This window comes from Melopsittacus undulatus, chromosome Z (genome assembly GCF_012275295.1).
Source record: "Melopsittacus undulatus isolate bMelUnd1 chromosome Z, bMelUnd1.mat.Z, whole genome shotgun sequence".
NCBI lineage: Eukaryota > Metazoa > Chordata > Aves > Psittaciformes > Psittaculidae > Melopsittacus > Melopsittacus undulatus.
The window spans coordinates 51,637,661-51,651,525 of NC_047557.1; the positions used below are offsets into that span (position 1 = coordinate 51,637,661).

Genomic DNA, 13,865 nt, shown 5'->3' on the forward strand with positions numbered 1-13,865 from the left:
ACATCAAAGAGAAAAAATTAATGTTTATTCGTCCAGACTAGATAGATGTGAATGTTCCAGCAACATATTCCACACCTTTCAGATCTGGTGTTAGTTGCAGTCTCATGGGGTGTTTAAAAACTGTCTATTAGGCATTTATTTTGTATGCTATTTTGCCCGCGACCCAGTAGGTTTGTGTGTTCAGGCTTTTCTTAGAAGCATCCTGACAAATGAGCGTAGGTTGATACCACTGAGGTCATCTCTTGGCTCCAGGATATGGGGATTTTGGGAAGTGCAGAAGTTCATCTTTGGCTACAAGGCAAGTTTTTCTATCAGGAAGAATAACAGCATGGTGAAGAGGAGTGGTGGTGAAGTGTTGGATGAAGAGTAGATGATGTATGTCCCACCTCTTTGCACAGGCTAGCTGGCTGTGTCTTAATGTGACCAGCCCTGCACCCTGGCCTGTCATGAGCAGGCATGCAGGAGGGCCAGGCTGCTCCTGCTGATGCTAGAGCTCAGTGGGAGATATGGCTCTTCTGCCCCATTCCCTAGATGTTTTCTACAGGTCAGGTAGTCACACTGCCCTCTGGAATGCAAATGGTGTGGCCCTCACTGCTCTCATAGGCGACCCTCCAGAAGGAAGACTGCACCTTTTGTGTGGGCTCTGAGCCTGCAGTGCACCTACTTCACTTACTCCCCTTGAGTAGCTCCTCCAATTGGGATGGGAGTACTAGCAAGTGTAAAACTGAAAGATACAAGGGTGATAGGCAATTACAAAAGGACAGAACACCGTGGATGTCTGTCATTCTTAAGGAACAATTGCTTCAGTTCCTTCCCCAAAGAAAAATACTAAGAATAGCTCTTTCAAATAGTGTAATTGCTTATTAGTTTGTATATTCCATGGCTGAAATCAGTGGTAATTTGACTCGTGCTTCATTTACTATAATGCTGTGATTAACTGCATGCAGAATAACAACCCATTTTCCTAGGAAATGTTCTTGGAACAAAATATCTGGTGTGTGCTTATGACTTAGTGTACATTTTGCTGTGAAGTGTGCTTTACTGTGTGTGCTGTGTGAGGCAAAAAATGGTTCTTGACTTTAATTTCACTTTTTTCTGCTCTTCTTTCAGGAGTTTCTTTAAAGCCTTTTCACTTATTGGAGAAACTCAGGAACGAGAGAGAGTTTTAATCCACTTCTCCAGCAGATACTACCAGTGCAACCCAGACACTATTTCTTCTCAAGGTAACTTTGGTTTTGATATGAAGGTCTTTGGTTGTCTCCCTTCATCCATATGTGCGATGTATGCCTGGGAACTGCAGGTGTGTAATTGCCATGCCACATTAAAGACTTGAACCCCATTAGGGTATTGAAACCTTCCAAATTAATCACAAATAATCATGCTAAGGCAGCGAAAAATCTGTATTTATCCCCCATCAGAAAAGGCATTTAGGCCTCCTCAGTGTAAATCCTCAATTGTAGCATCTCCAGACTCGAATGTCCTCAGCTGGGGTTTTCTGGTTTTCTGACTTCCAGCGTGTGTGGGTACCTGTACTCTAGCTACACACATGTGGATAAGAGTAGGTCCCATCTCAGGTGGAAGACAAGCTGTTCTCTTCCCACGCTCCATTCAGTGCTTGTGTCTCAGCATGCACTGGCAGCAGGCATGCCAGTTCTTGCCAGTTGTGGGGGTGAATTTTGGGTGTTGTATCCAGACCCTGGCATGTTTTCATCTCAGCTAGCTAACATCAGTCAGAGTGCTGCCTCCTTGCCAATGTTTTCAGTCATTTTAGAAATGGATGGGGGAAACAAACAAACACGCGGATCAAACCTGAGAGAGGTGGCATTGGAGAAAAGGACAAGCTGTCCACTGGCATACTGCTGTGTTCAGCTGGCCATGCTGGCAGAGGCATGTGGCCTGGTGATGACAGTGCAGGCTGATCACATCCTGAGAAAGGGAGGAGTGTGAGAAAGAGAATCAGCAGGGCTAAGCTGGACACAGTACTACAGGTAGAGGTCTCATGAAAGCAAAGTAGAGGGGCAAAATCACCTCTTTGCTTGCCACACTCCTTTTCATGCAGCCCAGTGTAAGGTTGGTTTCTGGGCTGCAAGTGTGGACTGCTGGGTCGTGTTGAACTGGGTCATAGTCCCTTCATCAAATTCATAACTCTTCAGCTTAGAGACAGGGATCCATCCTCTGAATGCATTTGTGGTTTGGAAATGAGAGGACAGGCTACTCTAGAGAAATACGTAGTCCTGAACTGGAGCACCACAGCCCTGTTTCAAGCTGCTTTAGACTTACTAATGCTAGTGATAATACTTTTTCTCTCATTTCATACACTGCTATAGTTCAGCCACATTACTTGCATGCTAAGGGCCTGTGCAAATGTTTAAGGAAAATGTGGTCCTTACCTTGGGGAGCATTTTTTTGTAATGGCTTCATCCTGCATAAATTTGAACCTGTGATAGTCACACTGAATGTGAGATGTATCTGTGCTCACCCCGTATTTCTCTTTCTTCACAGTAAAGGGGGACTTTTTCATAGCCATTTTCTGGACTCTGCTATTGAGGTTTTTAAATACATCTCTCTGCACTGTGTGCATGTCTCATAAATGACTCTGTCTTTATGACACCCCCATGAGAGAAGGTGACACTGTGTTTGTGAAAAAAGGAATGAAGAAAATATTTTTCCTAGTATGTTCTTAATGTTTGACTAGAGGCATTTGGATTTTCAGAGATGATAAATAGCACTCTGGGCACTGTCACCTTCGTTGTGATTTGTGCACAGCCAATACACTGTGGAAACAGTCCTGGAAATGCAGTCCTGGAAATTCCGGACTGTGAATTTGGTGTCCACTTTTCTGAACTGTCAGTCTACGCTGGCTTTCCCAAGTCTGCAGCAGTGACTTGAAAGATGGAGAGAGGGTTATAGATTGTCTCTTCTGGCTCATTGTTGGCGGCATTTGGTGCAGGACAGCCTTACAAATCACTGGAGCACTCTACGCAGTATGGAGCCAAAACAGCATAAATAACTGACTGAAATTCTCCCAGATTCAGTCTAATTGAGCCCTGAATGAGATGGGGACCAGAGGAGGGGGAAGACAGGATACCATGTTGTACCCACTCTGCACACAAGAATGGGGGTATTTTATTCTTCTCTTTCTGCCCTGAAATAAATGGAGAAGACGGAGTTGATTCAAACTGTGGTATTGGTATCAGCAAGAAAAGAGTGACAGTGTGGTTTCCTGTCTAGTTTGCCTCACCCATGGGTGCTGCAAGATGGTTTTGACAGTCATTACAAGATGAAAGAAAGCCTGTTCTGGCTTGGCAGCTGTGTGGTGACCTCACTGTTCATTTATTTAATTATGTGTGTTTCTTGATAAAACAGATTCACATTAAGGGAACAGACTCAATTAGGCTACGAGGTTCAGTTTCAGCTATTCCTAAAGGTCCAGTGTTGGGTTTGTATGTGACTCTGGTTATGTTTTTTTCTGCAGATGGAGTTCACTGTCTCACGTGTGCCATGATGCTGCTGAACACTGACCTGCATGGGCACGTGAGTATGCACAGCTTTGTGTAGACTGCTGCCCTGACACAGTGCTTGGAGGGGGTGACCTTCTGGCAGCAGAGTCCCTTGCTGGTAGCCTGCGGCTAATGCAGGTCTGCAGACATTGAACAGTGCTGCCCTCCCAGGATGGGGTAGCAGGCAGAGCTCTCCAGCATGCTCAGATCAGTTGTGTAAGCTGACATTGTGCCTGTCTTTGCTATGATGTGTGAGGATGCTCTTTGTCCTCTGGCCCTTGTCTTTCTGGTGCACTTCTCATCCTTCCCTGGTTAGAGCCCCTGGCCAGGAAACTGTGACTGTGATTGGCTTCCCCCTTGCAGTATGTGAAAACATTTGGGAAGGCAGAAGAAAGAAGGGAGGTGAAGAGGAGCTGGGAATGTCACAGGGGTAAGGTGATGTTCACAGGCATCCAGTTGCACAAGGGAGATGTGATGGAACAGGAGCTCTGCACAGCCAGGGTCATGACGGGTTTGCCTGGAGCCAAGAGAGCAGAGGGTGGATGTGGGCATCCTGAGTAGGAGCCCTGTGTTCCTCCACCGCCTGCCTGGGGCAAATAGGATTCCAGTTTGAGTCTTCTTAGTCATACTGGTACCTATACACGGTGCCAGCAGCCCTAGGACATGTATTTCAGCACCCATGGTGCAGTATACCTGCTAGGCATGGTATTCCCATGCTCATGGGAGGCTTCCTGCATCCTGGAGTCCGGAAGGAGAGGGGGAAACACAAGGAGCATGGCATGACATCGTGCAGGAGCAGTGGCTTCAGCCAATGGCTTTGGGATTTCTATCCAAGAGCCTTCCTGCCAAGGGCTTTTTCAGAAGGGCCTCAGCTGGGAGTTCTTACGCAGCAAGGGTGATGGGTTTGGCAGCAGGAGATATGGGGCACCCTTGTTCTCTCTCTCAGGGCTGTTCATCCACAGTGGCTGCGGCTTTACAGTGCAGGTCATGAAGCTGAGGCTTCTGTATGCTTCCCAGGGATTTTGACACCCATCTGTTGTTAACTGAATGCCTTTGTCTGAAAATGCTAGAAGTGGAAAGGGGGAGAGAGCTGTGAAGAATTTTTGTCTCTGAAGGCTGAGCCTTGCCTTGTTGAGGAGCATGTCAGTCACTGGGAGGATTAGCTGAGGTACAGGAACATGTCCAGGCGCACCTCTTAGCATACACTGCTTCTCTTGAGCACATCTGAAATTGCCTGCACAGGTATCCTGCTCCCCAGAGCAATGAGCAGCCTTGGCATCCAGGGAGGGAGAAGTGGTTGTGCATCAGCCTGGCAGCATTTGCCGTTGATCCTTGTGATGCATTAGTGGGCCCTACAATATTCATTAGGCATTGGAGTAAACTGTCTGGCTCTGACCCATTGTTGCTCATGAATGATTCTGGCTGTTGCAATTTGTAACTTTGGAGGCTTATCCTACTTGCAGTTGTTAGTGTATTATGTGTATGCAGCCGTGATGTTTGCCAGACTTCTGCACTTGTGTTTTCTCTCTCTCTGAATTCCTGTAATTTTGGTCTTCCTCTTAATGCTTTGCGTTATTCCACATAGGTGGTAAGTTGGCCATTTTTGACTTTGAATGTAGCCCCTTGCAGATATGTACTAATTGCCTGTTTCCTAACAAAGATAACGATCTTGACCCATGCTTACCATGATTCTGCCAGAGCAGGAAGCAAATGAGTCACAGGGCTTGTCTGCACTGAGCTCCATACTCATCATAAGTATGGACACTTATTTTACAATATGCTCAACTGCTTATAGGGTTGTAGTGCAGCTGCTCTGCCTTCAGTTCATGCTTTCTGTTAACTCCTGTAAACAAACTCTTACTTATCCCTTTATTTATCCCTGTCTTGCCACATTTCATTCTCTTTGTAACTAAATCATGTTTGCTATCTGTATCTTGGAGATGCATGCTTGCTTCTCTGCAGGGAGGTCATCAACCAGACTGTGATCCTAGAGACTTTTAAGGTATCTCTAGACTTCCAGGCACATCTTCTGGAACCTGTATGGCACTGTGTGGAGATGTTAGCTTTGGTCCTGGAGCAAAACAGCCACTCCTCTGCAGTGCTGATTATCTCAGTGGGTGCAATGAGCCTCACTGCTGTTGATTTTGGTCAGCGTGGGGAAGCTGTGAAGTGCTGCGTGGAGGAAACAAACAGAAGCATGCTGAAGTCTGTTGCAGGGAGGAAGGAAAACATTTGCAAGTCTGTTAGAACAGCTCCAGCTTGCAGCCGAAGACTACAATTATAAGCTGTGTTCTGCAAGCTTAGCAACCAGAGAGCCAGGGTTACAGCCATACTGTGTTGTCAGGAGCCTTCCTGATGTGGGAAGCGGTGCATCATTGTTCTAGTGTTCCTGCCTGCCTTCTTTCTGCTGGTCCATGCCAGCCACAGGATGTGGGATCTTCCTCTGTGGCTAGGTGAGGCTGATGGTCAAAGTTTGCTGGTTCTCTGTCCCTCCCTCATCATACATTGTGGAAGGGAAGTAGAGGATGTGCCATCCAATCTGTCATGTAAGTGTAACATTGAATAACCTGTATTACCAACTGGTGCACTTCTTTGGGCTCCAATACTGTGTTAATTTGGCCTCTTGATCCTAACCCAAGTTACTGTCTGCACACAAAGGCCTTCCACCGTATTTCTGCAGCCAAGGCATATCCTGACCATGGAGAGGTCATCTTCACATTGTTTTGACTGGCAGCAGTGGCATCCTCAAAGATATCTTGGTCATCACAAGGCCCTGTTTTCCCTCTGCCTCTATCATGTTTAACAGCTCATCCCAGGCTGCTTTCTTTTCCTCAGATAGCTCTGGTCTCCATTTTCACCAGCTCAGTGTTGTCACTGCTCATGGCTCACAAGGCTCCCTGCATGCCAATGGTGGGACTTCTAGCACCTAGGGGACTGAGTGCAGACACTGTCTCTTAGGGGTGATGGAGACTGAGATCTACGAACACCTTAGAACAGCTTCAAGCCTCCAAATGGAGCAGTTCAGTTCCCACAAGAACATAGCCATTCCTTTCCTGTTTGTGGCCCAGTTGGGCAACTTTCATTCTGAGACTGAGACAGGAAGAGAGAAAAGGGCAATCGTATGGTACGCTCAAGGCAGCCTCGGCCTAAGAATCAGAAAATGTAATTGGCTGCTCCTGGGTGTCTTACTGCAACTCAGGGCAGTAGGTACTGGAAGGGATCATTGAAAACTATAAGAAGAGGTCTGGAAAGGGCCTCATTCAACTGTTTCCTGTGCCCCACAGCAGGAACAAGTAGAGCTTTACCATCAGAGGCGGGTAAGCCCTCTTGAGACATGAGGTTGTAAGGCACCATGCAGGTACCAGGAAGCTTATTCATCACCTCTTCATTACCCTCCGCTTTCTGAATTGGTGGTGTGGGACTTGGGGTCCAAATGCATCTTGCCTTTTTCTAACATTACAAAAGAATGCTTGCATTTGGGTAACCTTGGGAATGCCTTCTGAGTGCTGCCTGTCTTGGGCTTATATGAGAGATGGAGATGCATTTCATCTGATGTTGCTTATTTATCTAATTTTGGAAAGCAGTAATAATATGATGCTATATTTCTCCGACATCCATTCCAGAACATTGGGAAAAAGATGACCTGCCAAGAGTTCATTGCTAACCTCCAGGGGATGGATGATGGCAAAGACTTCCCGAAAGGGCTGTTAAAGGTAAGGAATGAACTGCAGAACATGGGTTTCATTTTCCGTGAGAGAAGGTTCAAAACAGAACACTCTGCTTGCATTTTCTTTATTGTCAAGCACAACGAGCAATGGGCATATTTCTCCTGCAAGAACATATATAGGCTGTCGTTTTTGCTCTTTCCTTCACTTGATTATTATTGAGACTTTCTGCAGCTTGGAGGGTTGAGACTGAACTCCATTAGGCCATCTCAAGAACTGTGTGTCTTGTAAGCTCATGCAGCCATACCATCCCAGAGTGCTGTCTCCTGATTACAGTGGACAGAAGCAGCCAGTTGGTTCTGACTGTTGAATATGTAAGCTAATCCTGGGCTCTGCATATTTGGAAGGCATGTGTGTGTTTTCATCAAAGGTGCTTTGGGGTTTTCACATTAAAGCAGGAGATATAATTTCAGATTAGAATGTATTGTCTGGCACAGGCTGCTTTGCTTCAGGTTTTGTTCATTAAGTTTGTGCCAGGAGTTAAATATGAAGAACAGGGAGGGAGGCTAAGCAGGACGAATCTTGTTTCATTGTCAGTAATAACAAGTGTTTAATTTCTCTTTTGTGTGACTGCTGGCATAAAACAGAAGTCTGCTTGAGTGAAGAGAGAGCATATACACTAGAATTCATAATATATGTATTTTTTTTTTTCATCATGGAGCTAAAAATGAGAGGTTGCTGCATCTGAGAGCTGACCCAGTGCCTTCTGAAGTAAGTCAAAATAATTGCCCATTGTGAAATACAGATGTACCTGCATAGCTACAAGTGGCAAACTTTGTTTTCTAATATTCTTATTTTTTTTTAGTTTCTCCAGCCTCTTTGGGGAACTTTTTGTTGACTCCTCCTGCCTCAGTTCTTACTAAGGGATTATGAATATAAACTCAACTTCCTTATGTTTGGATTTAATGTCTTTATTTTTTTAAACTGTATACAGAGCATTCATCTGTCAGCAGCAGCACTTTATTTTTTTCTTTTCCAAGGATTTGCATTTCTCATTCTGCCATAGAGAGATATGCTGAGATTAATTTGCAGGCTAATTACAGCCCTTACCGAATAAATAGGTCTCCAGACTGTGTTTAAATCACCTTATGAGTGTACCTAGAAGAGACTTCCACCAGTGCTCACCTGCTGTTTGTTTTCCTGCCGAAAGAATTATGCAGTCGGGGCTGTAACTTAGTGTTTAGCACTGACCTGCTAATACTGAGGCATCCTGGTTTTGTGCCGGCCCACCCAAAGCAAGGACTGAGGCTCAGGATTTTTTTTGATGTAGCAGGATGTAAGAAACCCAGCATCAGTATCCTGCCATGTTTGAGGCTCTTTTCTGCATGCTACCCTCATGTCTTGGGGACAGAGGTGACAGAGTCTTGGTCTCTCCTCTGGCTTGTCTAAGATCTGCTGATGATCTGCCCCTTGTTTTTAAACTGTCAGTGGAGGAGAGTGGAGTGAGTGAGAGTAATTGTGTGTTTCAGAAGCCACATCACTGTGTTGGCAGCAGCCATCTTGCCACTATATATGTGATTACAAAGAGTTAGCAGAAATTAAATTTGCATTAGTCTTAATAAATTAAATTCACAGAGCCCTGCTTCAGCGCAGTGCCAAAATGCATATGTCTTGCCCGTGCATTAGCAGTGTAGCTAATGAGCATCAGAGAGGCAGCGAGCCATCTCCCTGCATCCTTCCCCAGCTGCCCGGAGAGGAAGGACCGTTTCCACAGGGTGGCACTGTGCCCCTGTGGGAGTGAGGTCCTTAGCACCCACTGGTGAGTAATTCGCATCTGTGGGAAGCAGGTGGGCTTCTCTGCCTTGCCAGCCTTTCTGCATCCCCCCCATCCCCATAGCTCTGCTGCACCCGTCTGTGACACTCTGTTTCTGCTGAGCCCCGGGGCAAAGCTGAGTTGTGCTGGAGGGGAAGGAAGAGGTGACACATCTTAGCAAGCACATACATCTTTGCAGGTAGTGCACAGCCAGAGCTAGAGAAGCTTTCTGCAGCACATAGTGTGGGCCCAATTCACAGAATCAAGGGTGGAAATACTGCTTGGGCTATCTAGGACAGTCAGCTGACAGGGAGAAATTGCCTTCAGTCAATCCCACCACTCTTGATGCTACTGAGCACAGAGTGTGGCCCTCAGCACCTGTTTCATCTGGATGGGAAAATAGCTCTTCAAGGGGCAGATATACCAACATGTGAGGAAGGACGCTTCTGTCTTCTGTGTGATCAGCTTCAGAAGACTTCTGATGTAAGATCTGATTGCTCCTTTCTCTCCACTCCATGAGGCAGCCATCTCTTTGGGTTTTTTTGAATTTGCCCTAACAATAAGGACATTTTGGTAAACACCATAAGGCCTCCAGGACATGATTCTTGGTGTGTCTTATAGTGCTGATAGTGCTTTGAAAACAGAGGTTTTACTCTAGCAAGAGATGGAAATGAGAAATGCTGATATATTATCTCATTCACCTTGTGTCTTGCTGCCTGTTCATTAACACTGGAAAGAGTTTCATTTTGATACAGCCATCTGCACAAAGATTCGTCTTTTTTTTTTTCTTCCTTATTCCTTTTGTCAGATCTGAGGTTCCCTTAAAAATTGGGACCCATAAAGGCAAATACGCCAAACTGTGATTAAAAGTGTGGTTCTCCCTATGAGATCTGCTTGCAGTGTTTGCACATTCAGTACTTTGCCAGGCAGGCAGATATATGTACCTTCCCTTTTATACCATCTTAGCTCCAGTTTGGCTGTCTGTCACACATAACCATTAATCTGCCATCAGCTGATAGAAAGGACTAGACATACAGACAGTATCCTGATTTCCAGTTATGCACTGCTCTTAGGTGCTTGCTGGTAGTTTATCCTTCCTACAGGGTTCCTATTTACATTCAGACTGGAGAAAATTCCTTGTAAATGAGAACCAGCATCCCAATCGATGATTCTCTTCTCTGGTGTAAATCAGGAGCCATCTCCATGGGTCTGGCTGATGTAGAAGGTGAGTCATATCTGTTAAATCCAGGCAGAATTAAGGTTATTGAAAATTAAATTTTCCAAGGGCAAGGAAGCTTCATGAAACTCTGTCCTTTGACTCTGAGCTGTCACACTCTGAACACACAAATAGTATAAAGCTGTGATCTGGCAAGATGTTCGTGAATCTCAGCCCTGATCTTAATCTTTCCTGTAGCAAAGGTCTCTGTCCTGGTGAGTTGAAGCCTTGGAAGGACTGCTAAATACCAGAGTCGTGACTGCCCATGTTCTAGTTAGTGCAGCAGTGCTCAGCTGAGAATGGGCTCAGTGCTCACTCCTAAGGCTGATGGTGAATCACAGTTAACATCTTTTACAGGTGGGGACGAGTGACAGCTTAACTGGGACTGAGGGTAACAAAGGGACCCAGTTGCAGCACTCATCTTAATGGTTGGTATTGATGATCTGAAAGGTCTTTTCCAACCTTGTTGATTCTATGATCTCCTCAGACTGGAGTTTCCTGACATCCCAGATTAGATACTGCAGATGCATTTGGTGGTGAGGGAAGCTGGAGGAGAGATGCAGCACCATCATGGCTGAAAGAGAGCTGAACGTATCAGGAACAGTTAAAACATCTAAATCCAACCTATGGGTTGTTAGCCTGGAGAAGATCATGATGAGACCATTGTTCATTTATTCTTGTAGAAAAGTAGGCTGTGGCTAGTGTCTTCCTACTTGGAAGGGAGATGAAATCTGTCTGGGGCGACGTCAGGAACCTCATGACTACAGTGCAGAGGCAGTTTATCTGGAGGCTGATTCCTCCTGTGCTCACACCAGCTTTAATCTGGTGCAGTGATACTGTCTTCACTGATGATACTCTGGATTTGCATTTTGTGATGATAACCTTCTTCAAAGCTGGGTTTCATGAGATGTGAGAAGAGGATGAGATTGGCTTGGAAAGAACCTAATTTTGGCCATGCACACTTGCTTCATTTCCTGAAGGCATTGCAGGCCTCATGAATGAAGTGGTGACACAGTGCTGGCCACTATGTCTTCCTTTTGTCGCCTTTTGGCAAGGGTGTGTGAGACTCCACTCCAGCAAGGTGCAGTGACAAGACCTTTCTTATGAAAGGAGAGGAAGTGTCTGCTCTGGCCCATAGAGAGCCTGCAAGGAGTCACTTCTGGGGAAATGGATCCCTACTTTTGTGAGGCAGCATCCTGGGAAGGGCACTCTCATTAGCCTGTCTGCTAAGTACCACCTGCCCATATTGTCCTGTGAATGTAAATGTCCTCTGCATCTACTGTAGCCAGGGTACCTCGTTCATGGAGTCAAGGGCATCACCCAGCTTCTGGTGTGGGCTGACTAGTGACTGTGCTGCCCCATGATGTGAACACCGGGTGCAAGGGGGTCGAACCTGTTTTTGTGTCTTCTGCTAAGAGGTGGTAGGTCTTTGTTGACCCATCATGCTATAAGGGAGCCTCTCCATCATGCTGAGGGACCTGGGATGGTTCTGTGGGGGAACTTGGCTAAAGCCATCCGAGCAGGGGCTGCTGATGGAGATAAGATTCCATTCCTGTGTAAAAGATCTGCTTTTTCTCAAAGGCTGGTTTCTGGCTAGCCCTTATCTCCTGGAGAAGGACTGTAATAAGGTGACCAAATAAAGTGAAAATTGCTTGTGCTGAATTCTTCTGAAGAACCAGTCCTCCTTAATTTCCTAAATAATCTTAATTCTTGATCAGGATTGCTGGGACATGGAATTTCCTTTAGAAGCTGCAAAGTATGGTTTTTCTCATTTTGCTGTCAGTTACCTGCACTTTAATTAAGGATTTATTTTTTTAATATATTCTTTTTGATATTGTCTTTCTGCCTCCTCTCTCTTTCCTCCTTTTTTTTTTTCCCTGTAAGAGTCCTCTAAAGCAAACAATCAATTTAAAGAGAATTACTGGCATCCTGTTTCATCCGTTCCAGTCATTTCAGGTATTTAACAGAGAGAAGGGAATGAGCATCAGGTGTCCAACACTCCACCCAGCAACCCACACTTTTTACGCAGAGGAAATCACACTAATTCAGTCTGCTGCGTACACCACAATTACTCTCATCTACAGTCTCTGCACTTGTTCCATTTCATGGCTAAGGCTTTTCAGCAAGGAATTACCACCTTCCTGTTATTACTGAATGGGGACCGGAGCATGCCAGAAGGACTCCAGGAGGGCAGCGCTGACTGCTGGAGCATCCTGTGGCTATGGGCAGAGAGGGGGTGGATGAGACCAATTGTCTATGTGCCACTAAAGAAGCCAGGGCTTTGCTCTGTTAGACAGCTTGCCTCCTTGTTTCTCCCCCCAGATGAAGTTTTTCCTGTTAACAATATATTTGTTGGGATAATGTTTCTGAGGCAGCCATTTCTTATCTGTTTGAAATGCATGTTTTTTTACTGAAGGCCCTTCCCAGCTGCTAGGAGACAACAGAGTCTAATCCAGCAGTATAAAAGTCAGGGAACACAAGGATAAAATCATTAATCCTTGTCTTAAACAGTTGTTTGTGAAAGCGTACTTTCCTTTCAGTCTCCAAAGACCCACATAGCCATAGTGACTGAAGGGAACACCTGGCTTGTCTTCACGCCTCTCCATCCTCAGTGAGGAACTTTCTGCTACAATAACCTTTGTTTCCTTTGGGTTGCAATTTTTTTGTGTGTTGTTTGTCCCATCTAAGAGTAATAACCAGGTAAAGCACACCTGTGCAGAGCTGTGAATTAAAAATTAAAAGGTTATGATGGTGCATGCATTGCTTCAGGTCCCATGGATATCAGTGACTGTAACACCTCTTCTGTCCTGTTGAAATGCAAATAGAAGTATTTTCTTTCTGCATTCCAGGAACCTGCTTCAATGCATATAAAGAGAAAAGTCTGAGATTTCTGCACTTCTCTCAAGTCAAATAAGCCCTGGTATTGTGTTGAGGAAAGCAACATAAGATAGTAACAGAAGCTTAATGCTCTCCACCAATTCTCTGTCCCTGATCAGGGAAAGCAGAACTTTAGGAAAGACTTATAATACAAAATTTTGTGGTGGTAGTGTAGGAATAAGGATCCCTCTGTGTGGTCTAGGGCTGGTACTAGGGATTGCTAATCTTGTTAGGATGCAGGCATTTCAGGATGGGCCTGTTTCTGCTTTCGTGATCTGCATTTCTGTGAATTATTTTTGCTTCTCTAAACTTTCATCTCTCTGCTTGCTGATTGTTATTCAGAAGATCTCACCTAGCTCACCTCCTTTGTGTCATCAAGGAGTGAAACCCAAGCAGAGTCAGCTAAGAATTTCCATTGCTACTAGCTGCAATTACATGGTTCAATACCAGGCTCTTAATGAACGTCTAGGGGGTTAATTTTCATCTGTGGAGGCAAAGTCTCTGTAGTGTCTTGGCCAGGTTGATCAGGCAAGTGAATCACTTGATGTTTAGCTCCTCCAGTCTGTCAGCTAGCCAAGGCTGTCAGTTGTCCTCTGCTTTAACTGAAACACTCAGCAGCTCCTGAGGATGAATGTCACTGTTGAGAGCTGCTGAGAGCTTCCCATTTCTTGTGCTGTCAGTGAGGAGGATACAGACTAGTAGTATCCAGGAGTGATGTGCTCTGCCACTTTAAAGGATGAATTTTGGGTACTTTTTGAGCTGGGAAATCTCTAATACAATGTCACACATACATT

At 45.2% G+C, this 13,865-nt stretch overlaps 1 protein-coding gene across 1 annotated transcript in view; it reads left to right on the forward strand.

The window, feature by feature from the left end:
- The window catches only part of LOC101878994 (PH and SEC7 domain-containing protein 3), a 101,818-nt gene that overhangs the window by 45,662 nt on the left and 42,291 nt on the right, over nucleotides 1-13,865 (forward strand). Inside the window, exons 7-9 of the mRNA XM_034073223.1 lie at nucleotides 1,111-1,223; nucleotides 3,476-3,534; nucleotides 7,124-7,213. Of these exons, the coding sequence (XP_033929114.1) occupies nucleotides 1,111-1,223; nucleotides 3,476-3,534; nucleotides 7,124-7,213 (262 nt within the window). The remainder of the gene's footprint in view (nucleotides 1-1,110; nucleotides 1,224-3,475; nucleotides 3,535-7,123; nucleotides 7,214-13,865) is intronic.